Raw genomic sequence first — 27,747 nt, 5'->3', positions numbered from 1 at the left:
GGGGCGAGCCAATCAGGGGATTCATTTCCGGGTGGCGCGGGCGCCATTTTGTGAGGAGGGCTATAAACGGGCGCTGGGGCCGACTGCCCGCCCAGTTGTTTCTCTGGTGGAGTCGGCTCCGTGGGTGTCTCGCTCGCGTCGCCCCGTCCGGCCTCTCCCAGCGTCCCCACGCGGGAGCCGACTGCCAGAGGCGCGGCGCGGCGTCGAGCCGGGCTAGTCCGAGGAAGCCGCCGTCTCCGCCGCGCGCGCGGGCCCGCTCGTTTGTCGGCGCGCAGTCGCGGCCCCCGGCCGACTCTCCAGGGCCATGAGTTACGGTCGCCCGCCTCCCGATGTGGAGGGCATGACCTCCCTCAAGGTGGACAACCTGACCTACCGCACGTCGCCCGACACCCTGAGGCGCGTGTTCGAGAAGTACGGGCGCGTGGGCGACGTGTACATCCCGCGGGACCGCTACACCAAGGAGTCCCGCGGCTTCGCCTTCGTCCGCTTCCACGACAAGCGCGACGCCGAGGACGCCATGGACGCCATGGACGGGGCCGTGCTGGACGGCCGCGAGCTGCGGGTGCAGATGGCGCGCTACGGCCGCCCCCCGGACTCGCACCACAGCCGCCGGGGCCCGCCGCCCCGCCGGTACGGGGGCGGCGGCTACGGGCGCCGGAGCCGCAGGTGAGCGGGCCGGGGGAGGGGTGGGGGGGGCGGCGGCGGGCGGGGTCACAAAGGTCCGCGGGACACGTGGCGGCGGGCGGGCGGGCGCGCGGGCGGCCGCGGCGGGGAAATGGCGTCCGGGCGGGCGGGCGGCGCGGTAATGGCGGCCGGGGCGGGCGGGGCGCGCGGCCCGAGGCCCCGCCGGCCGCCCTGACGCCCCGCCCGCCCGCCCGCCCGCAGCCCTCGGCGCCGCCGCCGCAGCCGCTCCCGGAGTCGGAGTCGCTCCCGGTCCCGCAGTCGCTCCCGCTACAGCCGCTCCAAGTCCCGGTCCCGCACCCGCTCGAGGTCGCGGTCCACCTCCAAGTCCAGGTCGGCGCGAAGATCCAAGTCCAAGTCGTCGTCGGTGTCCAGGTCCCGTTCGCGCTCCCGGTCCCGGTCCCGGTCCCGGAGTCCTCCGCCCGTGTCCAAGAGGGAGTCCAAGTCCAGGTCGCGCTCCAAGAGCCCCCCCAAGTCTCCCGAGGAGGAAGGAGCGGTGTCCTCTTAAGCAAATGGTAATGTCCGTGGGCGTCCGAGGCGCACGCACCACCCGAGCGCAGAGATGGGGTTGCGGTAGCCGTTTATGATCCGTGTTGGTAGGAAAGCGACTCCCGACGTCGGGAGCGCGGCTGTGAGCTAACTCGGCTTTGGGAGTAATTCTGAAGAGAGGGGTCTGCAGAGAGGATGTGCGTGAAGCTTAGATAATAATGGCTGTTTCGTGAACTGTTTGAGACCTATTAATGAAAATGACTATTTCTTGCTGTTTTTATCCAACGTCTGCATTTTCCCCCTTTAAAGCTGCGGTCTCCTGTTTGATAAAAGAATATTGGCCAGTATTGCAGATTTTAACTGATTTGGCTGATCCTCCAGGGACCAGTTTCTGTGGGCGTGTATTGGAGCAGGTTTGTCTTTAAACGTTAAAGATGCACTATCCTCTTAGAGAAAACAATCAGTTCAACTATTGTTGTACTGACTGGGACTTCATATTCTAACGGATGTGGCAAACGAATTGCAAAGCGGAGCAATGAACTTTTGGAACCCCAAAAAAGTTTACAGGTATCGCACTGGGTGGGGAAAGGATAGTGTGTCTTTAACTCTTAAATTGTTTGGTCCTATTTTTTAAAAGGAAAGGGCCCTAAGTAGCTCGAGATATTTAAAGCCTTTATTCTCAATTGCCAAACGTTTCATTTGAAAGCTAAACATTTATCGTAAAATAGACTGTCTGATTTCAAGTTTTGGTTTGGATACGGTCCTTTTTTTTTTTTTTTTTTTTTTTTTTAATTCCCCTCTCTCTTCCTTTTTTTTCCCCCTTCCCCCTCCTTTTTCTTTTTCCCTCCCTTATTTCTCACCTTGGTTATTTGGCCAAGATTGCATAAACACAAATTTGTAAAAGCGGATGGTTAGTCTTTGTGAAAATTTCCCAATTGGGCCTTTCTTTAAAAAAACTGATAATGGCTGGGTGGAACCTTTCCGTAACCTACTTGTTTCACCAGAGCCTTAGTCAGTACATGCCTGAAACTGAAACCATGTGCACTTTGGGTAACTTCATAGCATGGAAGGTAAGCTGAACTTTTTTCTTTTCAAACCTAGATGTGGCGACGAGCAACGTAACTAAAGGAAGACTTGGGGGAAAAGGACCACATACTCAGTCCATCGAAGAGTCCTTGGAACAAGCAACTGGCTATTGAAAAGGTTATTTTGTAACATTTTGTCTAACTTTTTACTTGTTTTAAAGCTTTGCCTCAGGTGGCAAACTTCATTTTATGTGCCATTTTGTTGCTGTTATTCAAATTTCTTGTAATTTAGTGAGGTGAACGACTTCAGATTTCATTATTGGCTTGGATATTTGAGGTAAATTTTCCTTTTTGTTTATATAGTGCTGACTTTTTTTGTTTGAAATTAAACAGATTGGTAACCTAATTTGTGGCCTCCTGACTTTTAAGGAAACGTGTGCAGCCATTACGCACAGCCTAAAGCTGTCAAGAGATTGACTCAACATTGCCTTCATTCCTTAAAATTAAAAAGCTACAAAAGTTGGTGTCAGTTTGTTTGTATATGTTATTTACCTTCAGATCTAAGTGGTGATCTGAACCCAAATTTGTGTAAAGACTTTTCAGGTGAAAAGACTTGATTTTTTGAAAGGATTGTTTACCAAACACAATTCTAATCTCTTCTCTTGTGTATTTTTGTGCACTAGGCGCAGTTGTGTAGCAGTTGAGTAATGCTGGTTAGCTGTTAAGGTGGCGTGTTGCAGTGCAGAGTGCTTGGCTGTTTCCTGTTTTCTCCCGGTTGCTCCTGTGTAAAGATGCCTTGTCGTGCAGAAACAAATGGCTGTCCAGTTTATTAAAATGCCTGACAACTGCACTTCCAGTCACCCGGGCCTTGCATATAAATAACGGAGCATACAGTGAGCACATCTAGCTGATGATAAATACACCTTTTTTTTTCTCCCCTTCCCCCCAAAATGGTAAATCGGATCATCTTCATGTATGAACTTAAAATGCGGAAAATGTTAAGGAAGCAAATGGTTTGTAACTTTGTAAGTACTTATAACATGGTGTATCTTTTTGCTCATGGATATTCTGTACTATAACCGTTGTTTCTGTAGTTTAATTAAAACGTTTTCTTGGTGTTAGCTTTTCTCAGAATATGTCTTGGTCTTTTTTTCCCGTTTATTTGAAAGACCTGTGCAATTATCTTGTGAATTGTTACTGACTGTTATAGTATGAAAGCGAAATGTTTAGTACTTGACCTTTTTTTCCCTAAGTTAAAAAGTGGAAACCCCGTTTCAGCACCCACTACCCCTAAAATCCATGCTCTAAGGCAGCACTTTGTGGAGGTTGTGGGTTACCCCCTTTCTGTCATAGTCTAATTTATGTCGTATTTTTATTGATTTTTAAAGAACAGTCCAAGTCCTTTCTCTTACAGGTGTGTTTATTTTTGTTTTCATGGCTTTGTAACCCACGAGTGTTGTCCAGGTGACCCACCACAATCTTTTAAGGCCGACAGATCTGACCATCTTCAAATCCAGTGCTTGTACTCACTCCCAAGAAGCTAAAATGGTCTGAGTTCTAATTGGCACGATAGGTTGCAAATCAGTGTTGACATTGCCCCAGAGCAGCCTGTATGTAGGTATGATTCAGAGACTGTCCTTTTTTGCAAAGGAGATGACCAGCATTTCAACAGTATGTCTTCCTGGGAGGGCAGATTCTGCTATATCTTCCTTGTCTGCACCAAAAGACTCCAGAGGAATGTGGACACATTTCATATCCCACTTGTAGAGCAAAGCTTCAAGTGACCAGTCAGCACTGAAAAAGAAATAAATTGTTTTTTTGAAATTCTGCTTTTCCTGTTTTGCTTTAGATACATTTTTTTTAAAGGTTTTTGTTTGTTTGAGACAGAGTATGAGCAGGGGAGGGGCAGAGGGAGAGCGAATCCAAGCAGGACCTGAACGTGGGGCTCGATCTCATGGGCCCCGGGAGATCGTGACCCGCACGGGGAATCCAATTCAATCTTTAACCTAGAGTACAATTTAGAGTAAAACCCAGGATTACGCAGGCTTACCTTCTTACCTGGTAAGTAGACCACAGTTGGACCTTGGGGTTCTTTTGCATCAAAAAGTATACTGTAGTTAAGATGTCTTCAAAGTCTGGGAAGAAAGGACTTTCCTTAAATAGAAGAACTTAAATTACCTTCAGCCAAATTTATGATTGAAGAGCAAAAAAACGTTTACCTTCTGGTTCAAAGAACACATCAGATGCAAGAATGATGTCTTGTGGTGGCAGAGCCAGGAGATCCGGACATACGTGGCCCCACGTTAGTCCTACAACACGCACCCGTGGCAGGTTGTTCATTTCCAGGCTCTGACGGCACATTTCTAGGCAGTGAGGCAGCTCTGAACTGTCGGACAGTATTACCTCGGCGCCACATTTTGCAGCCACGATTCCTGGAAGGCTCACACCGGCCCCAATCTGATGAATATACGCATTTCAAGGTTTTCCTTCGCATCGCAGGGAATTTGGGGTTTTAGTTTCCCTGAGTACAGGGTCAGGGAGTTAAGTATATTCTTGAGCTCATGTATGCACAGTGTGCCATAATTAGACATTGCCTTTGTATGTGAAGCTTAGGTTTTTGGGTTTGTAGAAATCAAGTGGTGTCTCTCAATTGGATTGAAAGGTTAAGTCCCATACAGGGCCCGAAATTCTGCAACCGACAATATTGCTTCCAAATTCCCATGGGCATCTCTGGCAGTTTATTGCTGAATATGCCCCAGGCAGTTTGGACACTAGCGGCATTTCGTTCTCTCACAGTCCATAAAAGCTCCTAATTACATGGGACACTGGGTCTCCAGAAGCTTGATGGGTGACTTCCATGCATACAGCCATTCTGGCTGTTCCTACCAATTGTAACCTCTTTCATGTGGCTCTAGCCTGACAGATCTTCAACAGGGTTCATACTAAAGGAGATTTTCCAGTTGGGACTTCAAAGTGCTGAAGTCTTAAGCATACTAAGGAATAACTAACGAATGCCTTTAGTGTCTATTTGGCTGAAGCACAAGTTTCCCATTTTCCAGTTTTAAGGACGGGTGGGGAGATTCTCAATCTGAATGTCTACAAATTGCCAGATAACAGCATGCCAAGTGCCTTCACACCATTCATTTACGTGGTTCTGCAAAAGTTCAGAGGGGTTACAAGTTTTGGATTTGTCTTCAGCCTTAGGGTTTAAGCATTGTACCGTCTGCAAACTTGACAAAAGTTTTTTTCTCTAAGCCGTCAGTGGTCTCAAGTGGAGTGATCAGGAAAAGTAGAGGACACTCAAGATTTCCAAAAATGGAAAGGGCTGTTTTTTGAGAAACCGCACATGTCACAGTAGACCCCAAATGACCCAGTTGGGACACCCTGGAAAGAGGGCCTTAGAGATTGCTTCCATACCAAGATTCTAGGACTGAAATTAATCAATGGGCTTCACTTAGAGTAAGGGTCGGCAAACTGTAATGGGCCAGATGATAAATATTTTAGTCTTGGTGGGTCTCCTGTGGTCTCTGGTATACGTTCTTTTTTTACACAACTTAAAATGTAAAAAGCGTTCTTAGCTCATAGAACTTACAAGCGGGCCAAATCATCCAATTTTAAAATATTAAACAAAAGCCAGTAACCAGCACATAGACTTAGATCTGAACATAGGATTCTTGGAAACCTCAGGGGCACTTGTACCTCTAAGACAGCCTTGCCTGGCAGAGATCTTCTGTGAAACCACAGGTACTGAGCCAGGACCACCGCACAGGGCCAAACATACATTCCGTACTGGAGGTGCAGGACCTGAAAAGAATTTTTTGTAAGCCAAAAATAACTCATCTGCTGGAAGCTGGAATATTTATTTTTACAGCAATTACTGAGTGCCTGACACTGGCATCTATTACAAAAACGGTGATTCCCTGCTGTAAAGTTCACATCCTATGGGGCATATGAAACTGCAATACCACAGGATAGCCACTCTCCACTCAACAAGCATTTATTTCAGGGACTGGGAGTGATTTAGTGGGCTATGGATGTAAAGCTCATGGAATACACATGTACATACCCTACTAGGAAGAGACAAGCCATAAGTAAGCGAATATGTTTTTGGCTGGTGTGGATGCTAACACAACAAAACCGGGTGATGGGAGTGGTGGGGGCAGGGAACAATGGGGGGACAGTGATCACAAGGTGGCTGTCCTAGATAGAACGGTTCAGACAGCACCCACAGCAAGCGCATGGGGGCTGGAGGCAGGGTTGTGGTAGTACAAGCAGAGGTCAGAGGGAAGGCAGGGACCAGACCTGTGTGGTCTTCTGGGCCACAGGAAGTTTAGCTTTTACTGTAAGTGCAGTAAGAATGTATCCGAGGATTATAATCACAGGCAGTTTGGTATGGTCCTGGGAAACAGGCTAGGGAGACATTCCAGAAGAGGTTTGAGTGCAGCTCGGTCCTGGAGTTAGGAAGGCAGGCAGCATACAGAGCCTTTGCAAAGACACAGAATTGCGAGAGAGGCAAAGTAAACGGCTCACGCCTTTGGAACGAGCCTGCCTGAGTTCAAACTCCAGATATGTAACTGACTACCTGTGGGACCTCACCTGCCATTCAACCTGTCCGTGCTTCAGTTTCCGCCACTGCAAAACACTATCCCATAGGGTGATGGTGGAAGATTTGACGCAAACTTAGTACAGCACCAGGCACAAAATGAGCACACACCTTGAGCGGTTATTGAAAGACTGCAAAACCGCAAGTCTGTTTTCTAGAGCAAAGGGTGCTGCTAGTAGTTGGAAAGGGCGCTCAAGTTTTCAAAGTACCAAAGGTGAAGGAACTGGAAGTTTGAACTCAAATCATTCAATTCGCTCTCCAAAATTTTAGTGCCTAAAATATGCTAGGCACTGGGTCTTAAGTGTAGGACGTGCATGGTGAATAAAATGCCTGCCCTGGTAGCTTTCACCCAAGATACATTAAAGGGTTTCTGATCACAGCAGTTGAGTTTGCAGATTTGGGTGGAAAGAGTTCTTCTCACACGGAGTATCTTCACCTCCTAAATGCGGGAAGAAATCAAGTGGGTATTTCAACGGGAAGGCATTTAAAAACTATTAGAAACGGTTTCACTCGAGACTTTACCTCCTCTTAGCCATTTATCATCTTTAAAATATTTATTTATTTTGAAACAGAGAGACCGCAAGTGTGAGTGGGGGAGGAGCAGAGAGCGGGAGAGAGAACCCCAAGCAGGCTCTGAGCTGAGACGACGACCCGAGCCCCAATCAAGAGTCGGACGCCCCTCTGAATTGTTTTGCTAATACCTACCTCACACACCGCTGTTCAAATCTAAACACGGCCACGTCAAAATGCTTCGAAAAACCGGACGCATAAAGTATTACTATTATTACTGAGAGTTTGGGGCAGCTGTAAACCGGAAGGAACGGGTGCCAACCCACGGAACTTTATTCGGATAGTGAGGGTAGAATTCCCGATCCTAGATAAAGCTGAATTAAGAAGCCCTTCTACTAGGTCAAAGGAAGTGTTCGGTGTCCAAAATGTCACTTTTCGGGCAGGAAATATTTGATGCGGAGGGCTCTCTTCCTGGCAGGACCCCCAAGTTTCTTACTTCAAGACTGTCAGAGGGCTTCCCACCGCGATCCTTCCCGCTCGGAGGCCCTTCCTCAGGCAGGGTAGCCGCCAGAGCCCGTCCCCCACCCCCTCCTAACACCCCCCCTGCCCCCCTCCCCCCCGGCCGCTGAAAACAGCTCCTGCCCCGGGCGCCACCGCAAGGGGCCGGAGGCGCCCCCCGGCGGGTGCCGCTGCACGCACCTGCGGGACGCTGACCTCCAGCACCGTCCCCTCAGCCCCCAGGCCCGGCTCCTCTGAGAACCGAAAGCGCTGGGCCCGAACCACATGCCCTCGAAGGCCACGCTCGCCCGTGGGGGAGTCGGTGGCCCCCCGGCGGGCCGCGAGCAGCGGAGGGCGCCAGGTTGCCAGGCTGCGCACGCGGGGGACCCCGGGGCCGGCTGGAGCCGCCTCACCGGCGCCACGTGGCCCTTCGCGGGCCCCGTCGGGTCGCCGCAACGGGACAGCAAGGGCGGGGAACACACCCCTCGGGGGACGATGTGGCCGTACGGCAAGAGACCAAAGACCTGGCAGAGAAGACAGAAAAGACAGGTGTCCTCGGCTGCTCGCACGCCGGAAACGGGCGGCGGAGTGAGCGCTCGCTTCCGGAAGTGACGTACACAGCGGAAGCGGGCGCGGGAGAGGCGGGACCGCAGTGAGGAGGCGCCTCCATCGGCCTGACCTTCCTAACATGGCGGCGAGCCGGGGAGTGTGAGGGCGGACCCCGGAGGCGCCCAAGCCAATGCTCACCGCGAGAGGCCCGGGGGCGGGGAAGACGGCAGCCGCGTGCCCAACCCGAGGCCCGGGAGGTGGTTGCGGAGTGAATCTTCTGGAAGGCGACTTTAAAGGCGCCGGGCCAGAGCGAAGGGCGTTTCGGTGCCGCCGCCGCCGCCGCCGCCGCCGCCCGGGCCGGGGAGGGGGCGCGTTGGAAGCAGAAAGCGAGCTGCGCCGAGGTGGTCGCGGGAGCAGCTGGTGACCCGCGCAAGATGAACCACAAGAGCAAGAAGCGGATCCGCGAGGCCAAGCGGAGTGCGCGGCCAGAGCTCAAGGACTCGCTGGACTGGACCCGTCACAACTACTACGAGAGCTTCTCGCTGAACCCGGCGGCGGTGGCGGTGAGCGGGCCGGGGTCGGGGTCGCGGGCCGGGCACGGGCGTCTCCGGGCGGCCGGGGACCTCTCCGGGCGCGTCTCCCCCGAGTTCCGATGGGCTCACCCGCACCCCGCGGAGGTCGGGGTCATCGGGGGCCGGATTCCAGGGCCGACCTCCTTCCGCCCGCGCCGTGGCCGCCGCCTGTCCCGGGGCAACTGGAGGCTGACGCCTTTGGCGCCCTCAACGAGAGCTGTCGCCCCTAGACCCCTTTGGGTGGCGGCGCCCTCTGGGACCTGACTGTCAAGGCCCACGAGTGGGAGATGCGTAGCCCCCTTCCCCTGGTGGGGCGGCGCTGGGTGCGACGTGTCAGTCCGCACGCAGGTCCTTATCCCTTCACCTCCGTCCCACCCCCCGCAAGATAAGCCGGAACAAGAATCTGGCTTCTTAGGTATGTCATAGCTAACTGGACCTGGGGGACGCCGTCTTCTACCGCTGGACTTTTTGTTGTGTTGCTTTTGTCTTTTTCTAACTGGATGGGTCTTTTCTGATTCCCCCAGGATAACGTGGAAAGGGCAGACGCGTTACAGTTGTCCGTGGAAGAATTTGTCGAGCGCTACGAAAGACCTTACAAACCCGTGGTTCTGCTCAATGCCCAAGAGGGCTGGTCTGCTCAGGAGAAATGGACCCTGGAGCGCCTCAAAAGGAAATACCGGAACCAGAAGTTCAAGTGCGGTGAGGATAATGACGGTTACTCAGTGAAGATGAAGATGAAATACTACATCGAGTACATGGAGAGCACTCGAGATGACAGCCCCCTTTACATCTTTGACAGCAGCTATGGTGAACACCCCAAAAGAAGGAAACTTCTGGAAGACTACAAGGTGCCCAAGTTTTTCACTGATGACCTTTTCCAGTATGCCGGGGAGAAACGCAGGCCCCCTTACAGGTAAAGTACTTGGGGGTGAAGCCCTTAGGCTCTTCTGTACGACAGGATGTGTCACCTGAGCGCCGTCAGCCAACCTTTTTCCAGAATGCTGAGTGGTTCTCCTTGGCTGCACATGGAACTTAGGGGGTTACTGCTGCCTGACCAGGCCCTGCCGCCACAGACGGGTTTCATTGGTTTGGGTTGCCACCTAGACATCAAGATTTCAGAAGGCTCCCCAGGTGACTCGAACGAACATTCAAGCAGAGTTGAACTACTGATCTTTAAGGGTGGCTTCTAATTTTTTTTTTTTAACGTTTCTTTATTTCTGAGACAGAGAGTGAGCAGGGGAGGGGCAGAGAGCTGGGGAGACACAGAATCCCTCGCAGTCTCCAGGCTCCGAACTGTCAGTTCAGGGACTTAAATCCACGAACCGCGAGATCATGACCTGAGCCGAAGTCGGATGCTTAACCGACTGAGCCACCCAGGCGCCCCAAGGAAAGTTTTAATAGTTAAAGCCCAGTAGTAGGCCACATCAGTGATTTTTATTTTTTTCTGTTATGGAGCACTCCAGGCACGATTCGTTCAGTGTTCCCTTGTGGCAGGGTCTGCGTGATCTCTGAAATAGAGGTCATGTAACGTGTTTTATGAGACCAAGAACTCACTGTTTTGTAGTATGTGTGCGCAGAGTCAGTTTATCCTTCACATCTTGGACGTTTCTGTCCTTCAGGTGGTTTGTGATGGGGCCGCCACGCTCTGGAACCGGAATTCACATCGACCCTCTGGGAACCAGTGCCTGGAACGCCTTAGTTCAGGGCCACAAGCGCTGGTGCCTGTTTCCTACCAGCACGCCCAGGGAACTCATCAAGGTGACCCGTGAAGAAGGAGGGAACCAGCAAGACGAGGCTATTACCTGGTTTAGTATCATCCATCCCCGGACGCAGCTTCCCACCTGGCCGCCTGAATTCAAACCCCTGGAGATCTTACAAAAACCAGGAGAGACTGTCTTCGTACCAGGTATAGAGGAACTGAGAGAAAGCACATTGTTTGATTTGTTTTATTTGTCATTTCGGAGCAGAAGTAAATGCAGACGGAGTCAAAGAGATCCCCCTGCATGCTGACTCTAAATGAACTGACTGGTGCCTGCCTCGGACAGTGAGGTCTGTCGCTGTGCCATCAAGCACTTAGGGGGCCGCTGTCCACATTTCTTGTAACCTGAATCTATAGTGGCTGTCAGGAAATTTCCTGTATGTAAAGAGTGTGCCCATCTCTGTCCCTGGTAGTTACCTAGTGTCTTTGTGGATGTGCGGTGACTTGTGTGTATTTCTGCAAATTGGGTTTTTAATACAGTGTAGCACTGGCTGGGTTGAGTCAGGAAATACGAACTTGGGGCCAAGAGGCAGGAAGTCCCATACCTGAAAACTACACTTCGGAAAAAACCAAAAAAACGACGTTTTGTTATGATAGGTTAAGTGTCGAGGGCAAGGGTGTTTAATATTTAAAATAGGTCTTATGGGGTGCCTGGGTTGTTCACTCGGTTGATTGTCCGACTTCGGCTCAGGTCATGACCTCACAGTTCCTGGGTTCGAGCCCCGCGTCGGGCTCTGTGCTGACAGCTCAGAGCCTGGAGCCTGCTTTGGATTCTGTGTCTGCCTCTCTCTCTGCCCCTCCCCTGCTCATGCTCTGTCTCTCTCTGCCAAAAAAAAAAAACAAAAAACATTAAAAAATAAATTTAAGGGGCGCCTGGGTGGCGCAGTCGGTTAAGCGTCCGACTTCAGCCGGGTCACGATCTCGCGGTCCGTGAGTTCGAGCCCCGCGTCGGGCTCTGGGCTGATGGCTCGGAGCCTGGAGCCTGTTTCCGATTCTGTGTCTCCCTCTCTCTCTGCCCCTCCCCTGTTCATGCTCTGTCTCTCTCTGTCCCAAAAATAAATTAAAAAACGTTGAAAAAAAAATTAAAAAAAAATAAATAAATAAATTTAAGACAGGTCTGAATAGGTATTGAGATAGAAACTGAAGAACTTAACTGCTTTTATAGTTTTGATCACAGTTTTGGATCAGCAGGGGTCCACACGCTTTTTCTGTAAAGGGCAGAGAGTAAATATTTTAAGCACGGGGGTTGGGGGGCAGACAGTGTTTATTCCAACTGCTTAATTCTGCCCTTGGAGCAGGAAAGCAGCCACGGACAGCCTGGAAATGAGCAGGCACAGCTGTGCTCCAGGAGAAGTTTACACGGATTAGTTGTGATTCCTGGATCAGGAGAAGCATTTACCACGCTGGGTCTCCTGCCCCTGAGTCCCTCCCCGTCGATTGGAACCTGCTGTTGGCAGGGTTTTTGTCATTCGTGATTTTGTACGGAACCCAGCCCTGTTTAACTGCTTATTTGTTGGATTTCAGGAGGCTGGTGGCACGTTGTCCTTAATCTTGACACCACCATTGCCATCACCCAGAATTTTGCCAGCAGCACCAACTTCCCTGTTGTATGGCACAAGACGGTAAGAGGAAGACCAAAGTTATCGCGGAAATGGTATAGGTGAGAGACGTTTCCTTCTTCTTTTGCTTCGTTCCAACTCCAACCCCAGAGGCGAAGTAAAAAAAAGTCCACCGCTGCAGTAACGTGTGCTGGTCTGAGGCCTGGGAGAGCTGGGGCTGCAAAACCTCATGGGCAGAGGCCAGGGGGTCCAAGGTCAGGGCTAGTTCTCAGGATGCTTGCCAGCCTCGAGGCGACAGGGTAAGACTCTGCATGTTTGATCAAAGTCAGTCCGTCAAAACGTGGCCATGATTGGGGTGTTTCTTTTGTTTTCTGTTTTGTTTTGTTTTCGATTTTTGTCTCCCCCCCCACCCCCCACAAAGGCTAGCACTTAGCAAAGGAAGCCATGTTGTTTGGGTTTTATTTTGGTTTTTTCTTTTTCTTACTCAGAAGCATTATGCCCCTTTGAACTTACTGCCTTCAGTTCTTGTGAGCGAGGTGACTGCCCTGGAGACTTAGCTCCTCTGTTTATCCACAGAACAGATACAGCACGGGCAGCGGCAGTGCAAGCCACCCCCAGCCACCCCGTGCCACTGTGTCCCAACCCTGACCTGGAGGGACCAGCTCTCGGGGTAAGAGAGGGATCCTGGCTTGGTCAGTGCTCAGCTTCCCTGCTGAGAGGGCCAGCAAGGGTGGTGGCTTTGTTCTCCCCGGACCCTCGGGCACCTGCGGCCCACTTACTTTGTCCCACCGGCCGCTGTATGCCGTGACTCGGTCGTTCTAAAGGCCTTAACCGCACAGCAGGTGCTTTGTCCCTGGTTAGTGCGGACGCCAGATTAGGTCCCTGAGGGGAGGGTTCCCGCCTCTGAAAGTCCAGTTCAGGTGTATCTTCGAGCGAGGGGAACCCTCTCTGTTACTTGACGTTTCTTATTTCTTACAAATCTGATTGTTTCTCCGCTTACGAAGGGAACTTAACCGAGCCCGACTGCAGTCACTAAACGCTGTGTTGTGGAAAGGAAGGGTTTAGAAAATCCACTAGGAAAGGTTCAGGAGGAAACAAACGGAAAAAAAACACAAGGAAGAGAGACTTTTTCTCCCAGGTGGACGAAAGCGCAGCCTGACTCAGGGCAACTGTGCCTCACACGTTGGCACTACAGCCGGCTCCTTTGCGAAGGTCAGAGTGAGCCGCGAGCAGCCAGTTCGCCTTCCCGGAGAGCCTGGGCGGCAGGCACGCGGGGGCTTCTGCTCCCGGCCTGCGGGTGCGTGTGTCCTCACCACGTCCCCGTCCAGCACTCCCGGGCGCTCCCGAGAGAGGCAGGCCTCAGCTCCGGGTTCGGGGTTAAATGTGCTCGGTGTGCTCGCCGGTCTCAGCGCTGGGAACGATGTTTCTTGTCTCTCAGGATCTTGAAGCAAGAGCACCCCGAGTTGGCGGTCCTGGCCGACTCGGTTGACCTTCAGGAGTCCACGGGGATCGCATCCGACAGCTCCAGTGACTCCTCCAGTTCCTCCAGCTCCAGCTCGTCCGACTCGGACTCGGAGGTGAGGCCCTGCTCCCTCCCCAGGCCTCCCGGGAGGTCACTGGCAGGGGGACTCAGCGGCAGCCTTCCCTCCTCCTGGCCCAGAGGGAGAGAGAGCCGATTCCGCCAAGAGCTCTGGCTGCCACCCTCCCTGCTGTGTGGTGGATTCTGCCCAGTTTGTAGCCTCGCGCGTGCGTGGGGGTCATCGCGAGAACTTTGGGAGGCAAAAGGAGTGTTGGGGGATCTCGCTACTGAGCGGCCCAGGATGACACAGCTAGCAAACGGCAGCGTGGGCGTTCGGACGCAGAGCCTCGCGAGCTCAAAGCCCGTGCTGAGAATTTTCCCTGCGAATGGAACCCGTGAGCCTGGGATCCGCGCAAGCTCAGCGGCTTGTTAAAAGCTAACGGGATACCGGGGAAGAGGGACCTGTGCCCTCAGCGGGTGAAATTGCCGTCCTACCGCTTCGCAGAATCTGTCGATTTGGTGTTCCCCGGGGGGCGGGGGAGCGAGACTGTGAAGGGCCCTGTGTCCCCACTCGCCTGCCTCGGGGTCTGTGTCCGCGCAGCGGGATCGCATAATGCGGCGTCAGAGCGCCGGCTGTAGACCGTCCTTAGAGCCGTGTCTTGATTCTAAACCCGTAAGCCCCCCCATCAGAGAACGCTGGCGGGCCCCCCGGCATCTGGGGGCAGCCGCGGTGTTTCCGGGGCTGGGTAGCGGGGCGTGTTGCGGAGCCGGCAGAAGCGGCTGCTTCGCTTCTGGGAGAACCCGGACATTTGTGCCGTTTCTGGAGGGCGGAGGTTTGTTGACAGACCGGGTTGCATCCGGTCGAATTCCTGCTTTTCTCCTTCCGTGTCCAGTGTGAGTCCGGGTCTGAAGGGGACGGGACGACGCACCGCAGGAAGAAGCGGAGGACGTGCAGCATGATGGGAAACGGGGACACCACCTCCCAGGACGACTGTGTGAGCAAAGAGCGCAGCTCCTCCAGGTGACCACGCACGGCCGCCGTCTGCGTAGGAGGGACGTGGCCACACGAGGGGCGGGGCCCTGGGGAGGTCAGCCTTTTGGATCCGCGGTCAAGGGGAGGGCCGGACAAAGGCAGAGAATGAGGGTGCTCTCGGAATACGATTCCGTTCACTCGGCCTTTGCTGCAGTGGCTTTTTTCACTGCTACCGGTGCAGATTAACGTGGCTTCTTTTACGCGGAAAGGCAAGAATCTGTGTGGATGGTGCCAAGGACACCCTTAATGTTATTTAATAAAAATTAAATCCATTTTCTATCCTTGCCATTTTTTCCCCTCGAGAATACCAGAAACCCCCCCTTGTTATTCTTGCGGCCTTGGGGGACAGCAGGGACTCTGCTGGCGTGCGCGCTCGCGGGGAGGCGATGGTTACAGCTGTACAGGCGGCAGCGCGGGAGAAGTTCCCCGTGCCTCCTGAGGGCCTGAGGTGTGGCCTCCTGGCGTCGTCCCCCACTGCCGTCGTCCCTTTGAGCGCTCACACCGAGGGAGACGGCGGCGCAGAACTCGGGTGTTTTGTGAGGTCTCCGTCCCGTCTCCCACGCTCGTTCGAACCAGAGTGGATCTCAATAAGCGAACGCTTAAAGTCACTAAGGTCATTTCTGCCAGCAGTGGCCCTGTGCTGGGCACATGACGGGCTTACGGGGAGGGGGGTTGGTGGCTGCCGTGCGCCCCGGGGCCCGGATCCCAGAGCCCCTTGCCACGGAGCGAGTTGCAGCGCGTCTGCAACGGGGAGACGGGGAGACGTTTCGGGAAGGTAGTCAGATACTGAAGCTCCCACGACTTTTTAAGTGTCTGAGGCCCCGGCAGTACCGCGGACGACGTCCCTGTCGCGTCCTTTGTATGTCTGAGCAGAGTGTTGTCTTCGGTGTGTTAGGAAAGTTTGGGACCCATGTTCCTTTCTGTCTGTTTCCCTCGTCCTCTGCAGTCACACTGGAATCCCACGAGAAGTTCAGGTGTCCCGTTCACCTGAGTTTGTGGGACTAGAACGTGCATTCCTCAACCCAGTCGCCCTCTTCAGGCCGCTCTTAGATTTCACTTCTTGCCTTTTTAAGGCGTCTGTGTTGTCGCGGACTCACTCCTACCTGCCCGCAATGTGTGACTTTGTAACTTGGAAGGGAAGGTCGTAGGGACAGCCCTGCCCTTAATGCCACGTGGGGTCCTGGGGTTCGGCTTTAACGTTTCCTTCCAGCTTTGCACCCGCTGTGCCGTCTACATGCTGATTACAGGCAGTTGTACTTTCCTTGGCAGGATTAGGGACACTTGTGGAGGCCGGGCTCACCCCTGAGCAAAGAGAGAGACTGTCCCTGAGGTGGTTCCTGCGTACGTGGTTGGCGGCCACCTGACTCAGTTTTCACGTCTTCTGCTCCCTCCTTCTCCTCTGTCTTCTCTGAATTTGGATCATCCTTCTCTGGTCCAAGCTTCTGTCTTCGGTCAAATGCTGTTTTCACTGCTTCCTAAGAATAGATGGCCAAGAAGTTTAAAAGCTCACGACCCTCAGTGAAACCCCGAAACGCTGCAGGCCCGTGGGCCCCTGGGTGACAAGGCCTGTGCTGTCTCTGAACCACGCTGCTCCGCCCCGAGGCCGGAGGGTCGCCATCCCGGGAGCGGCCGGCTGCATCTGACCCCTCACCGACCGTTGGTGCAGAACCTCTGCCGTCCAAGAGCCGGCTGCCCACCAGCGGGCCCTGAGGGGCGAGCGGACTCGGATTTGCGTGCGAGCCGGTTACGCGTACGAAGTGCCGCGTGTGCGCCACCTCCCCGTGTCACCCTTTGTCCGAAGCCGCGTGGCGGTGACCCAGCCGGCACGTGCGGCACCGCTCACCACCGCAAGCACTGTCTTGTGACGCGTTCCCTTCTCTCTGCCGTCGGAGGGCCTCGTGCGTCCCGGTGGTGTGTGTGTGCCGAGTGTCCTGGGGGGAAGGACGCCGCATCGGGGTCTGGGTTGGGGACAGAGCAGGAAAGGTGTTCAGTGCATTCTCATCACGGAACGTGAATGAGGAACGGGGCTGCCTCCTGACAGACGCGTCCTGGTCCTTCCTGCCGCGTGATCTGCTCCGCAAGAGACGTCGCGATGAGTGTCCCCGTTCGTTTGACCGGCAGACACGACAAGGTGGGCGGCTCGGGCTGCACGTCTGGAGTGAGGTCGTATACGGTGCTTCTCGCCTTTGGGATCTTGTCTGGGCTTCCAGACGACTCCGCCGTGAACGCTTGGGGATTGACCAGCAGGTTTCACGTCTTGCTCTCTTCATTCTTATCTGCTTGCCTTAATCTGTCCCTGAATTCAACGAAACTTAAAAGTAAAAGGGGGCTTGGCAGGGACGTGCCATCTTCTGGGTGGGAACGCAGGCCAGGGCACGAGCAGCCGGAGGGCAGAGGAGCTCTCACCGTAGTCTCCCGGGCGAGCCGCGAGGTGTGTGCACGCATCCTGGAATCGTGTGGTGTCGCCTCCCCCAGATCCTCCCGACACGTGGCTTTAATCTGGGGAACCCAGGTCTCTTCTGTGCAGAGGTTACATTTTTAGCAGAGTGGTTACCATTTCTCGACACTAGGTCGGTCGAGTGGCTTTACTCTAGGAGGTTGGGCCCCTATTTTGTGTTTTTTGCATCCTCAAATGCCAATGCAAAGAAGCGGCTGGACGGGATGGAGAACATCTGCCACCTTCTCAGCGCTGGCACCGGTCACCCACCCTCCTTTCCCCGCCCGGCCACGGGGCTCAGGCGGCCCCGGGCTCCAGGGTGTGTGTGCGTGTGAGTAAAGTCACACACGGAACTTGTAACCTGTTTGTATTAATACCTGAATGGTGTTCCTCCTCCTTTTTAAAATTTTCTTGCCATCTTCAAAATAATTTTTTCATCTCCCCAGTATTGCTACGGGGCGATCGCACCTTCCTCTCAAATTCGTACCAACTTCTCTCTAAGCCTCGGTTTAAAGGAAAACCAACAAAAGCAAAAGGCTATTTGCCGCCAGGGGGCGTGCAGTGGCTGCGACGACAGGGCAGTTTGAATTGGAGAGATTAGCCTCTCCCCCCTCCTGCCCCCCCCAGAGGCTCCAGCGATGGGTGATTCCTGTTTGACAAACAATACTCAGAAATAAGGGATCCAGCTCGTCTGGCAGACTCGCAGTCCCTTCACCTGAAAGCATCTGGCTCACACAGATTACGTGCTGCCATTGGGCTCTCGCCGGCCCACGAATGACCATGGACAGTCTTTGTTTTAGCCAGGCCGGGATTCAGCACCTCCCACGCCTCCCCTTTTACTGTCACCGTGGGCCAGCCGAGCACACCAGCGTGGAAAGAAAGCAGGGCAGGGATGGGGTGCGGAAACTGAGAAAGGAGTGGAGTGATGGCCGGGTGCTCAGGACAAGGTAGAAAGTGGGGACCAGGGCCATCTGTTCTGACGTCAACCCTTCTGCCCTCGTGGCCTGAGCTGCTCCGCGTGCCATCAGCAGTAGTGAGAGAAGGATACCGCATGAAACTATTTTCTAGGGATTCTTCCCTAGACCCAATGCGCTGGGTCCTGGAACGAGGGCTCTTGGACTGGTAACTGATTGGAGCAGGTGGATGAAGACACTGGGGGGGTGGGGGAGCCTCTGGGGCTTCGGGGGTGAGCACCAAGGGTTCTACCATCAGCCTGAGTATCCAGGGCCGCACACAGGTGCCTCTGGGGTCATCAGTAGTGCTGGGATATTCAGGGTGACACCTTTGAGGGGAGAGCCACCAAACGCAGGGACGTTGTTCACATTTGGCTCAGGCTCGCAGATGCCCATTGATTAGTCATTCGAGCACCCAGCCTGCGTTTGAGTGCCAGCCACTGTTCTAGGTGCTGGAGATGAAGCAGTGACGAGTCCAGGTCCCTCCTCTCGTGGAGCTAAGGGACAGTGAGTGTGCCGTGGTTCCCAAGGGTCGCTGGTCGGGGTCGGTAGAGTCCAGCATATCCATTTCCGCGGCCAGAAAAGCAAGTTCAGGCTTTGTAAAATACAAGTTGATGAGATCTTCATAAAAGAACGTAATTAACATCATAGCCGTGTTCTTAGTATTTGGTTTCTCTTTCTAAATTAGCTAAAGATATCTAAGGGTAAGCAAGAAAGTTGCTGGTATAAGTTGCTTCGTGAACTTATTAGAGGTTCCGCCTGGATGTGATTTAGGACCTCAGATGAGCGTGTGGGACAGAGCGGGAGTTTTGCGGTAAATGTCGTAAAAAGTGCTTTCTAAGGACGTAGGCGTGTAAGTGCGCAGCTGTAGGTTCCTCGAATCCTGTGTAGCGTTTCCACAAGTAAGTCGTTTGTCATGTGTGCTGGTACTGTCGATGGTTCCCCGCGGAGTCTGGTTCCTCCTCACACTCCCCTCCCCGCCTTCTGCCACAATGTTCCAATGATGTCACGTTCTATACAGCCAAACTAGACAAACCTCGTGCCCCGGCCCCTCAGGTGGTGGCTGTCATCGGTAGTTCAAAAACGTGACACTCCTCGTGTCCCCTGAGCACTGGCCCGGCCGGCTGTCTCCAGGGTGACTGGACAGTGCGGAAGGCCGGGGACCACGTGCTGAGTTGAGTCCTCACACCTCCTGCAGCTGTCACACGCACCCAGCAGCCTCCTACGTCTGCTTTCATCTCGCCATGGGCTCCGCCACCAAATGCCTGTGGCTCTGCCATTTGACTGGTATTTTTAACTTTCACTTGGATGAAACTTGTTCATCATTTTAAATAAAGCAACTTGGTTTGGAGTTGGGTTTTTTGCATTGTTCTGTTCTTGTTTCTTTCCGTTATTCATCCGATAGTTGATACAGAACATGACCGAGTTTGCACAACGGGCCCTCTTACATAGCAACTTTGAAGCAGTGAGGACAGGGGACAAGGAAGAAGACCCACTTAGCCCATAAGTCCCCTTGTGGTCAGAAGCCAGTAGCTAAGACCTAAGCCCCACTCCGCATTTTGCACTTACGGGCTGTTTTTCATCGGTCACCACTGAAATTCCTTTTGCTTGTACCTTCATATTATGTGATCCGGCAGGATTAAGCTTGCCTTTTGCCCATTGGTCATAACTGGACCAGGAGGAAGCCTGAGCACACGCTAGCATCTTCCATTTAAACAGCACTCCATCTAGGGGCGCCTGGGTGGCTCGGCTCAAGTCATGATGTCACAAGCCGTAGGTTCGAGCCCCGCGTCGGGCCCTGTGCTGACAGCCCGGAGCCGGGAGCCTACTTCCGATTCTGTATCTCCCTCTCTCTCTGCCCCTCCCCTGCTCACGCTCTGTCTCTCTCTCAAAAATAAACATTAAAAAAAAATTTAAACAACACTCCATTCTAGCTTCTTGGCTCCCACCAGATGTCAGCTCAGGCACTGTAATTTTTCCAAAACAGCAGTAAATGTATCCAAAGCAAAAACCCGCACCCTGTTTTTTCAGCTGGTACCTGATACACTTCGTCCGCCCTGTGTTTATTGGGAGCGGGGGAGAAATACTATTTCGGGTTACAGCGTAGTCATCTCAAACACACACTGTTCAGCAACAGAGCCCTGGAAGGATCTGGAAGGAACAAAACCAGTACACTTCCCTTCATTCCACCTTCGCTACCTTCCAGAATTACTCCAAGAGGAAAAGCCAGTAGGGGACCAGAGTGGACACAAGGCACCTGGAGCTGAGTTCCAGAAACAGCCTTTGGGGGGCAGCCACGTTACAAGGACGCCCTTGTGGAAGGCTGCTGGGTCTCAGCCCAGAAGGGGCATCCAGCGGCCAGGCTCGGGCAGTGTCCTCTGAAAACGCTGTGGACGTGTCCGGGGAGTGGCCGGGAGTAAAGCGGGGTTGACCTTCGCTTTGCACCGTCTTGCCGGCAGTCCAGGGCCACGGTTTTAGGCGAGCCTTCCGGCCTCACCGGGCCTCGGCATTCCGCTGGCGGTTCCAAAGTGCTGTGAGATGGCCTTCTGTACCGGGCGGAAATGCTGCCGAGAACGACGGTGATCTGAGGGCGCCCGTGGAATGAGTGTTGCAAGCCGGTTTTCAAAACAAAAATCTAAGCGCAAAGCTTAGGGGCCCGGGGCGGGGCTGGGACTCGTCCGGCCTCAGGAGCGCCGCCCCCAGGGGTCAGGCCCGGGGTCCCCCAGCATCGGAGCCACCCCCGGGGGAGGGGGGGGAGGCGGGGCGCGGCGGGGGCTCCGCCCCGGGGCGGGGCGCGGGCGGGGCGCGGCCGGCTCCCTCGGGGTCCCCGCGGGCTGGCACTCCGGCGGCCGCGGCGCGATGGAGGCGCCGGCCGAACTGCTGGCCGCGCTGCCCGCGCTGGCCACGGCGCTGGCGCTGCTGCTCGCCTGGCTGCTGGTGAGGCGCGGGGCGGCCGCGAGTCCGGAGCCCGCGCCCCCGGCCGAGGCCCCCGGGACCCCCGCGCCGCCCGGCCCCTGCGCCCCGGAGCCGGCGGCCGCGCCGGAGGACCCGGGGGAGCTCGAGGGCCCGGGGGAGCGCGCGGCGGCGCCGGCGGAGGCGGAGGCGGAGGCGGAGGCGGAGGAGCAGGCCGCCGAGGCCAGGCAGGTACGGACCCGGCCCTCCCGGGCGCCCCCTCCCCACCCCGGGGCCCCGCCCCCTCCGTCTCCCGGCTCGGGCGGGGCGGGGAATCGGGTCCCCAGCCTCGGGCCGGGCCGTCCCCGGGAGCGCAGAGCCCGCGGCCGGCAGGGAGGAAGGGCCCCGCCGGCAAACTCGCCCTCCTCCCCCAGAAGTGTCGCCGAGCGACGAGGCTGTCGGAGTTGTGTGCTCCGCTGGCGATCCTCTCTTCCCGGCCGGCCGGCTGCGGCTCCCGCCCCACCCCGCGCGGGTCACACCCACCCCTCACCCCGCACCTCCCCCCCTCCCCCCCCCCCCCCCCCCGGCCCACGGGTCCCCACATCCACGTGCATGTGGCACATTTCAAGGTCTGCAGTAATGAGAGTTGTCTCGATAAAGAAAAAAATAGTCATACTTGGGGGGGGGGGGAAGGAAAGCTGGCTTTTTTTTTTTTTTTAAGCCAATTTGAAATCCAGACTCCAGAGTCAGTGATGTCTCTGGTGAAGCGCATAGGGTGGGGCCGATGGGAAAGGCACCACACAATTGCGGTCATTTTTATTGTCGTTTTCAAACTGCACACGTGCTTTGGCACATCTCCCCCGGGGGTTGCAGATAAGCCTGGCCTTTATGGAATGGAAGGGCAAGATAAGGCCCCCCTACAGCACAGCTGAGCACCCCTGTGCTGAGCCTCCTGCGACTGCCCCACGCCTCACTCCCTGTGGTCCTTCAGCCCTGTCCTGACGGTGCCGCCTTGCTTCAGGATACCCAGAGAGATATGCTCTCACCCACCAAGAAATACACTTTTCCCAGTGCTTGTCTCTACATTGGAAACCTACTGGCGAGGCACAAAACCCACATTCCCAGGATTTCCTCCTCCCTGGGCCCCTGTAGGCTCCCACCCAGGGCCCACATCAGAATTAACTTCCCAGCTCCTCTTCTTGGAAGGGAGGATGGCCAGAGCAGTAGAAAGCATGGCCAGGCTGCTTTAGTGCCTTGTCAGTGTGTCGACAGTGCCCATTCTGAATTCTGCTGGACGCGGTGGTTTATACTGGAGAGAACCCTCGAGGGGAGAAGGCAGTGAGGCTGGGGCCAGGGGTTTCTCTTTGCTGAGTAAGTGTGCCGGACCCCTCTGAGCAGGCAGGCGCTTTGTTTGACCAAGTGGGTGACTAATTGTGTCATTAGAGCGGATTCTAACCAGCCTGCCCAGGGCTGTTGTATCCGGCCCAAGGAAGACAGGTTCTCCGCTTTAATGGAGGCCCTGCTGTTCTTGCTGACCTCATCCATGAGGATGGCAGGTAGGGTTTGGACCTGTGCTGATTTGTTAGGTTTGCTCCCGTATTTGGGATTCTGCCTGCGCTCACGGCTTCCTGGGAACAGGAGAGGCGTACGGGCTATTCTCAGCCGCTTGCCCTCAGCAAGCCCTGCTCCCACAGTGGCCCTTTATCACTGAGCAGCAAGTTCTAGACTGAAGTTTGCAGCGCCTGATTGTGGCATCCAGTCATGTCTTGACCCTCTGGGTTACAGCACCCAGGAGAGAGCTTTCTGCAAGGCCTGGGGGCCCTCAGCAATTCGAGATCTAGTGGGATGGGCCCGGTGCCCATGGTCAGTAGCAGCCAGAGCACAATTTGCCTCTGTCTGGAAAATGCTCGTCCTGTGGGGGGGAGTGGGTGCTTTGAAGGACAGAGCTCATCACAGGGGTTCACATGCGGGGCAGTTGCCAGATGACCCTGAGAGGCCGTCCTCCCACTGCGACACCCTGTCCCGAGATCATCCCGACGCGAGGGTTATGTTGAAGTCAGTCTCCTCACTCGGAGCTCCTGCCTTCCCTTGTAGGTTCAGGTCCCCAGCCGTTGCCGAGTTGCCCAGCCCCCATCAACTCCAGCTGGCAAACACTAAACCATCGCCGTGCCTCAGGCCCCGGGATCAGGTGCTGGGGGTGGGGGGGGACACCTCTCACTGTCCCCCACTACTCTGCCTTCTTAGTGGTGGGATCACCCCTGGAAGAAGCTGTTAAGAAATTGGCTGGAAACAGACTTCTCATTATCATATTGCCGAGCCGGGAGAGCGGGTGGAAGGACCCTGGGGAAATGGGGGCTGGGGGCATACAGCCACCTTGCTAACTAACGGCAGTTCCTCTGATCCAGTCGTCCTTCTGCCCTGCCAGGCCTGGGAGGCTCAGGGCAGCTGCTTCCTTTGACTCACAAAGCTGATTATTGAGAAGGATCCAGAGCCCAGGGAAGCGGCCTTTCACTGTGGCTGTGGTTCACTGGGAAGCGTCCCCACGGTTGCGGGGAGCAAAGTAGCATGCTGGCCCGAGACACCGGGCAGCCACTGAAGAAATGGGGGGTGAGCAACCGGCCAGGGCAGGGAGGCTGGGCATTGGGCAGAGCTCTATTATTAGAAGCTCTTTCTTGTCATGTCTCCTTGGGGCGAGTGTAGGGGTGGGCAGCTGAGGAAGCGTGACAGGCCTGCCACACCCTCACAGAGAATGGTGGCCAACAATGTCACGAACCAGAGCCGGTCCCTTTTAAGGCCAGGAAACAGTGCTCTTTGGTGCTGATGTATAAGTTGCAATTTTAGGATTACCAGGCTTCTTACCCAACAGAGGCGTGGATTCCAGCAAAACTACGTCGTAGGGTTCCCAAACAGTGGTCAAGGTGAAAGTCAGGGGTCACTCAGATGGTACTAGAGTGAGGTCTGGGCCAGAACTCAGACTTCTTGGCACTCGGGTCCTAGCTCTGCTCAGCAACCGAGTGGGGACGGTATCACCAAACACGGAACAGGCAAGGACACTCTGCCAGACTGAAGACTGAAGAGACAAGACAGGCAAACGGAATGCCTGATCCTTGATTGGGTTCTGGATGGGGGTGGGGGTGGGGAGCCATAAAGAACATCTTGGAGATAACTGGGATATGTTTCAAATGAATGGTTTATTAGGTTATTTTGTTGTATCCACCACAGTTTCTTGCGTGATGCTGGCGTTGTGATTATGTGGAAATATGTTGTCGTTCTTAGAAAAACGCATGCCTAGGGGCGCCTGGGTGGCGCAGTCGGTTAAGCGTCCGACTTCAGCCAGGTCACGATCTCGCGGTCCGTGAGTTCGAGCCCCGCGTCGGGCTCTGGGCTGATGGCTCAGAGCCTGGAGCCTGTTTCCGATTCTGTGTCTCCCTCTCTCTCTGCCCCTCCCCCGTTCATGCTCTGTCTCTCTCTGTCCCAAAATAAATAAACGTTGAAAAAAAAATTAAAAAAAAAAAAAAAAAAGAAAAACGCATGCCTAAACATTTAGGAATAACATAGAGTGATTCTTTTTTCTTCTTCTTCTTTTTTTTTTTTTTTTTTTCATTTACTGTATTTATTGAAAAAATCCGCCTATAAGTGGACTTACACAGTTCAAACCCGTGTCGTTCAGGGGTCAACGTATCATGATGCTAATCGTTATACACACACACACACACGCAAGGTGGGTGTGTACGTGGAGAGAAAATGAAAAGACAGCAAAATGTTAATAATCGGTGAATCTAAGTGAAGGGTACGTGAGTACCTTGTTCATCGTTTTATTCTTCCAATTTTTCTGTAGGTTTGGAATTTCTCAAAATACAGTGTTGGAGACTTGATGAGCACCGGGAAACTTATAGAATTGTTGAATCGTTATATTGGGCGCCTGAAACTTTTATGACACTGCATATTAATTATACTTGAATCACAAAAAAATACAGTGTTGGAAAAAAAAGAAACCCAGTGGGGAATTTCTCAGGACGGGGCTTGGTTTTTCAGACCCTCGGGTGGTGTGGGTCTGACTGGGCTGCACAGCCTTCCCTGGCTGTCCCCACTGTGCAGCGGGGCCCGGGTTCACCTCCTTTTTTTTTTGTTTTCTTTTTTTAAAGTTTTATTTATTCTGAGAGAGACAGAGACAGCACGAGAGAGGGAGGGGCCGAGAGGGAGAGAGAATCCCGAGCAGACCCCGCACCCCCAGTGCAGAGCCCGATGCGGGGCTTGAACCCGTGAACCGTGAGATCACGACTTGAGCCGAAATCAAGAGTCAGCTGCTTAACTGACTGAGCCCCCCAGGCACCCCCCTGGTTCACCTCTGATGTGTTCCTGCTGTTAGGTCCATGCTGTGTCCCCTACCCTCACCATCCTTGTCACCACGGCTGTGTCCTGCACGCGCCCCCCCCCCCCCACCAGAGACCACAGAATGATTTAGGAGCATGTGAATCCCCTCCCCCATCATCCCTCCTGACCTTCGTGATGCCGACATGGCCCCACTTTCTGTTCTCTCAGCAAAGGCACAGAACCCAGCCAGTGGAGGGCGAGACAGATATCTGTCAATTGCTCACTTTGGAATCTTGTCTTAGCTCGAGCTGCTAAAACAAAATGCCATAGGCTGGGTGACTTATACACTAGGAATCTATTCCTCCCACTTCTGGAAATTGGCGAACCCAAGATCAAGGTGCCGGCCGATTCAGTTCCTGGTAAGAGCCCACTTCCTGGTTGTGGACAACCACCTCCTTGCTGTGTCCTCACGTGGTGGAGAGAGAGCTCTCTGGTCTCTTCCTCGTCTTATAAGGACAATAATCCCATCATGGAAGCCCCACTCTCAGGACCTCATCCAACACCGGTGACCCCCACAGGCCCCACTTCCAAATACCATCACATTGGGGGGTCGTGCCAAGCTTCAGACAAGAGTCCAGGGTTCGGTAGTGCAAGACGGTATCTTCTGTAAAGTTATTTCAGCTCAGAAGTCTTCTTCCGTGTGAGAAGGAAGTCCAGGGGCTTTCCCGATGGCTCAACTTTGTTCTTGCTTTTGGAGATAGTCTTTTTTTTTATAATTTTTTTTTTAATGTTTTATTTGTTTTTGAGACAGAGAGAGACAGAGCATGAACAGGGGAGGGGCAGAGAGAGAGGGAGACACAGAATCGGAAGCAGGCTCCAGGCTCCAAGCCATCAGCCCAGAGCCCGACGCGGGGCTCGAACTCACGGACCGCGAGATCGTGACCTGAGCCGAAGTCGGACACTCAACCGACTGAGCCACCCAGGCGCCCCAGCTTTCGGAGATAGTCTTATTTGCACACAGAAAATTCAGCTGTCAGAATTTTCTACGTAGTGGGAGGTGGTAAATTTTTAAAGAATCTCTCTCTCTATATATATATATATTTTAAGAGAGAGAGAGAGAGAGAGTGCACTTGCAAGTGGAGGAGAAGGGCAGAAGGAAAGAGGATCTTTTTTTAAAAAAATTTTTTTTAGAAAGATCCTTCATTATTATTTTTTTTTAATGTTTATTTTTATTTTTGAGACAGAGCACAGGTGGGGAAGGGGCAGAGAGAGAGGGAGACGCAGAATCTAAAGCAGGCTCCAGGCTCCGAGCTGTCAGCACAGAGCCCGATGTGGGGCTCGAACTCGGGAACGGCGAGATCATGACCTGAGCCGAAGTCGGGTGCTTAGCAGACTGAGCCACCCAGGCGCCCCTAAATTTTTTTTTAGTTTAGTTATTTATTTTGAGAGAGAGAGAGAGAGAGAGAGGGAGGGAGAACAAGTGGGGGAGGGGCAGAGAGAGGGGGAGAGAGAGAATCCCAAGCAGGCTCTGGGCTGTCAGCGTAGAGCCCAATGTGGGGCTCGATCCCATGAACCGAGAGATCATGACCTGAGCCAAGATCAAGAATCCCAAGAGTCAGACCCTTAGCCAGCCCAGCCACTCAGGTACCCCGAGAAAGAATCTTAAGCAGGCTCCACACTCAGCACGGAACCTGACACCAGGCTCAATCCCACAACCCTGGGATCATGACCTGAGCCGAAATCAAGCATCCAAGAGGCCGACACTCAACCGACTGAGCCGCCCAGGCGCCCCAAGAACATGTCTTAAGAGACAAAGCTGCCTTTCTGGAACAGCCGGAGTCTGACCACACCTGGTCTGCCACCGTTAGGCACAGGTGAATGAGTCAGGACTTCGATGGGGTTAGAAACCCCCTCCTACGAGGGTCGTGCTGTGCACAGACAGAGCGCCTTGCTGACACTCTTTCTGCCTGCCGCTTGGTCAGAACCGAAAAGGAAGCCTGGGATGCTGCAGCAGGATGCCACTCCCCTCCCACCCGGAAGGGAGAAGTATCAGTCGCGTTCTCCTGGCCACAGTGGCTAAAGAATAACAAGTGACATTAAATGGTCCCAAGGAAACCCAGCGTGACAATGCATGGTGCTTGTTTACCTAATATTTTTGCCTCTGAATAGCCGTAGGTAGGACTTGGGGGGGGGGGGGCGTCCTTTAACCTCTGTGCCTCTAGGCCTCGGTTTCCCCAAACTGAAAGGCTTCAACGAAAACCACCTCTGATATCTCTTAGAGCGCTTGGCCGTCCACGATTATCTGTGTGCACGCGTGGGTTTCATATTTGCAAGTAAAATTCCACGTTGTTAAC

At 54.1% G+C, this 27,747-nt stretch overlaps 4 protein-coding genes across 14 annotated transcripts in view; 3 read left to right on the top strand and 1 right to left on the bottom strand.

Annotated features, from left to right (window-relative positions):
• The first annotated feature begins 52 nt into the window (after nucleotides 1-52).
• SRSF2 (serine and arginine rich splicing factor 2) lies at nucleotides 53-3,329 on the top strand. Of its 5 annotated transcripts, none has more exons than XM_030295765.1 (3): nucleotides 53-666; nucleotides 886-1,196; nucleotides 1,480-3,329. In XM_030295765.1, exons 1-2 carry the CDS (start codon nucleotides 305-307, stop codon nucleotides 1,187-1,189), a joined length of 666 nt encoding a protein of 221 aa, XP_030151625.1. In that variant the 5' UTR covers nucleotides 53-304; the 3' UTR covers nucleotides 1,190-1,196; nucleotides 1,480-3,329. The 5 variants fall into 5 exon arrangements, 2 of the variants coding, with proteins under 2 accessions (XP_030151625.1, XP_030151627.1); XR_003964676.1 differs by having other exon boundaries at nucleotides 55-666; nucleotides 886-1,583; nucleotides 2,272-3,329; XR_003964675.1 differs by having other exon boundaries at nucleotides 55-666; nucleotides 886-1,737; nucleotides 2,272-3,329.
• A 233-nt stretch (nucleotides 3,330-3,562) lies between these two features.
• On the bottom strand, nucleotides 3,563-8,387 carry METTL23 (methyltransferase like 23). Of its 4 annotated transcripts, none has more exons than XM_030295771.1 (5): nucleotides 8,008-8,387; nucleotides 5,895-5,999; nucleotides 4,415-4,652; nucleotides 4,246-4,330; nucleotides 3,563-3,989 (listed from the first exon to the last, which is right to left on the bottom strand). In XM_030295771.1, exons 2-5 carry the CDS (start codon nucleotides 5,976-5,978, stop codon nucleotides 3,821-3,823), a joined length of 576 nt encoding a protein of 191 aa, XP_030151631.1. In that variant the 5' UTR covers nucleotides 5,979-5,999; nucleotides 8,008-8,387; the 3' UTR covers nucleotides 3,563-3,820. The 4 variants fall into 4 exon arrangements, with proteins under 4 accessions (XP_030151631.1, XP_030151628.1, XP_030151629.1 ...); XM_030295768.1 differs by having other exon boundaries at nucleotides 5,912-5,999; nucleotides 8,008-8,163; XM_030295770.1 differs by having other exon boundaries at nucleotides 3,899-3,989; nucleotides 4,254-4,330; nucleotides 5,912-5,999; nucleotides 8,008-8,171.
• Nucleotides 8,388-8,576: 189 nt separating this feature from the next.
• Nucleotides 8,577-18,385, top strand: JMJD6 (jumonji domain containing 6, arginine demethylase and lysine hydroxylase). 4 transcript variants are annotated; one of them, XM_030295756.1, is made up of 7 exons: nucleotides 8,585-8,918; nucleotides 9,452-9,840; nucleotides 10,547-10,833; nucleotides 12,211-12,346; nucleotides 13,684-13,822; nucleotides 14,658-14,785; nucleotides 16,067-18,385. In XM_030295756.1, the coding sequence occupies exons 1-7, from the start codon at nucleotides 8,790-8,792 to the stop codon at nucleotides 16,101-16,103; spliced, it is 1,245 nt and encodes a 414-aa protein (XP_030151616.1). In that variant the 5' UTR covers nucleotides 8,585-8,789; the 3' UTR covers nucleotides 16,104-18,385. The 4 variants fall into 4 exon arrangements, with proteins under 4 accessions (XP_030151618.1, XP_030151619.1, XP_030151616.1 ...); XM_030295758.1 differs by lacking the exons at nucleotides 14,658-14,785; nucleotides 16,067-18,385 and adding an exon at nucleotides 12,822-12,915 and having other exon boundaries at nucleotides 8,577-8,918; nucleotides 13,684-13,816; XM_030295759.1 differs by lacking the exons at nucleotides 14,658-14,785; nucleotides 16,067-18,385 and adding an exon at nucleotides 12,827-12,915 and having other exon boundaries at nucleotides 8,580-8,918; nucleotides 13,684-13,767.
• A 2,624-nt stretch (nucleotides 18,386-21,009) lies between these two features.
• MXRA7 (matrix remodeling associated 7) overlaps nucleotides 21,010-27,747 on the top strand; it is a 28,110-nt gene continuing 21,372 nt past the window's right edge. The window contains exon 1 of the mRNA XM_030295772.1: nucleotides 21,010-21,331. Within this exon, the coding sequence (XP_030151632.1) occupies nucleotides 21,047-21,331 (285 nt within the window). The 5' untranslated portion in view covers nucleotides 21,010-21,046. The remainder of the gene's footprint in view (nucleotides 21,332-27,747) is intronic.

This window comes from Lynx canadensis, chromosome E1 (genome assembly GCF_007474595.2).
Source record: "Lynx canadensis isolate LIC74 chromosome E1, mLynCan4.pri.v2, whole genome shotgun sequence".
NCBI classification, from domain to species: Eukaryota; Metazoa; Chordata; class Mammalia; order Carnivora; family Felidae; genus Lynx; species Lynx canadensis.
The sequence above is the reverse complement of the archived record's forward strand: the minus strand, read 5'-3'. Positions and strand labels throughout refer to the sequence as shown.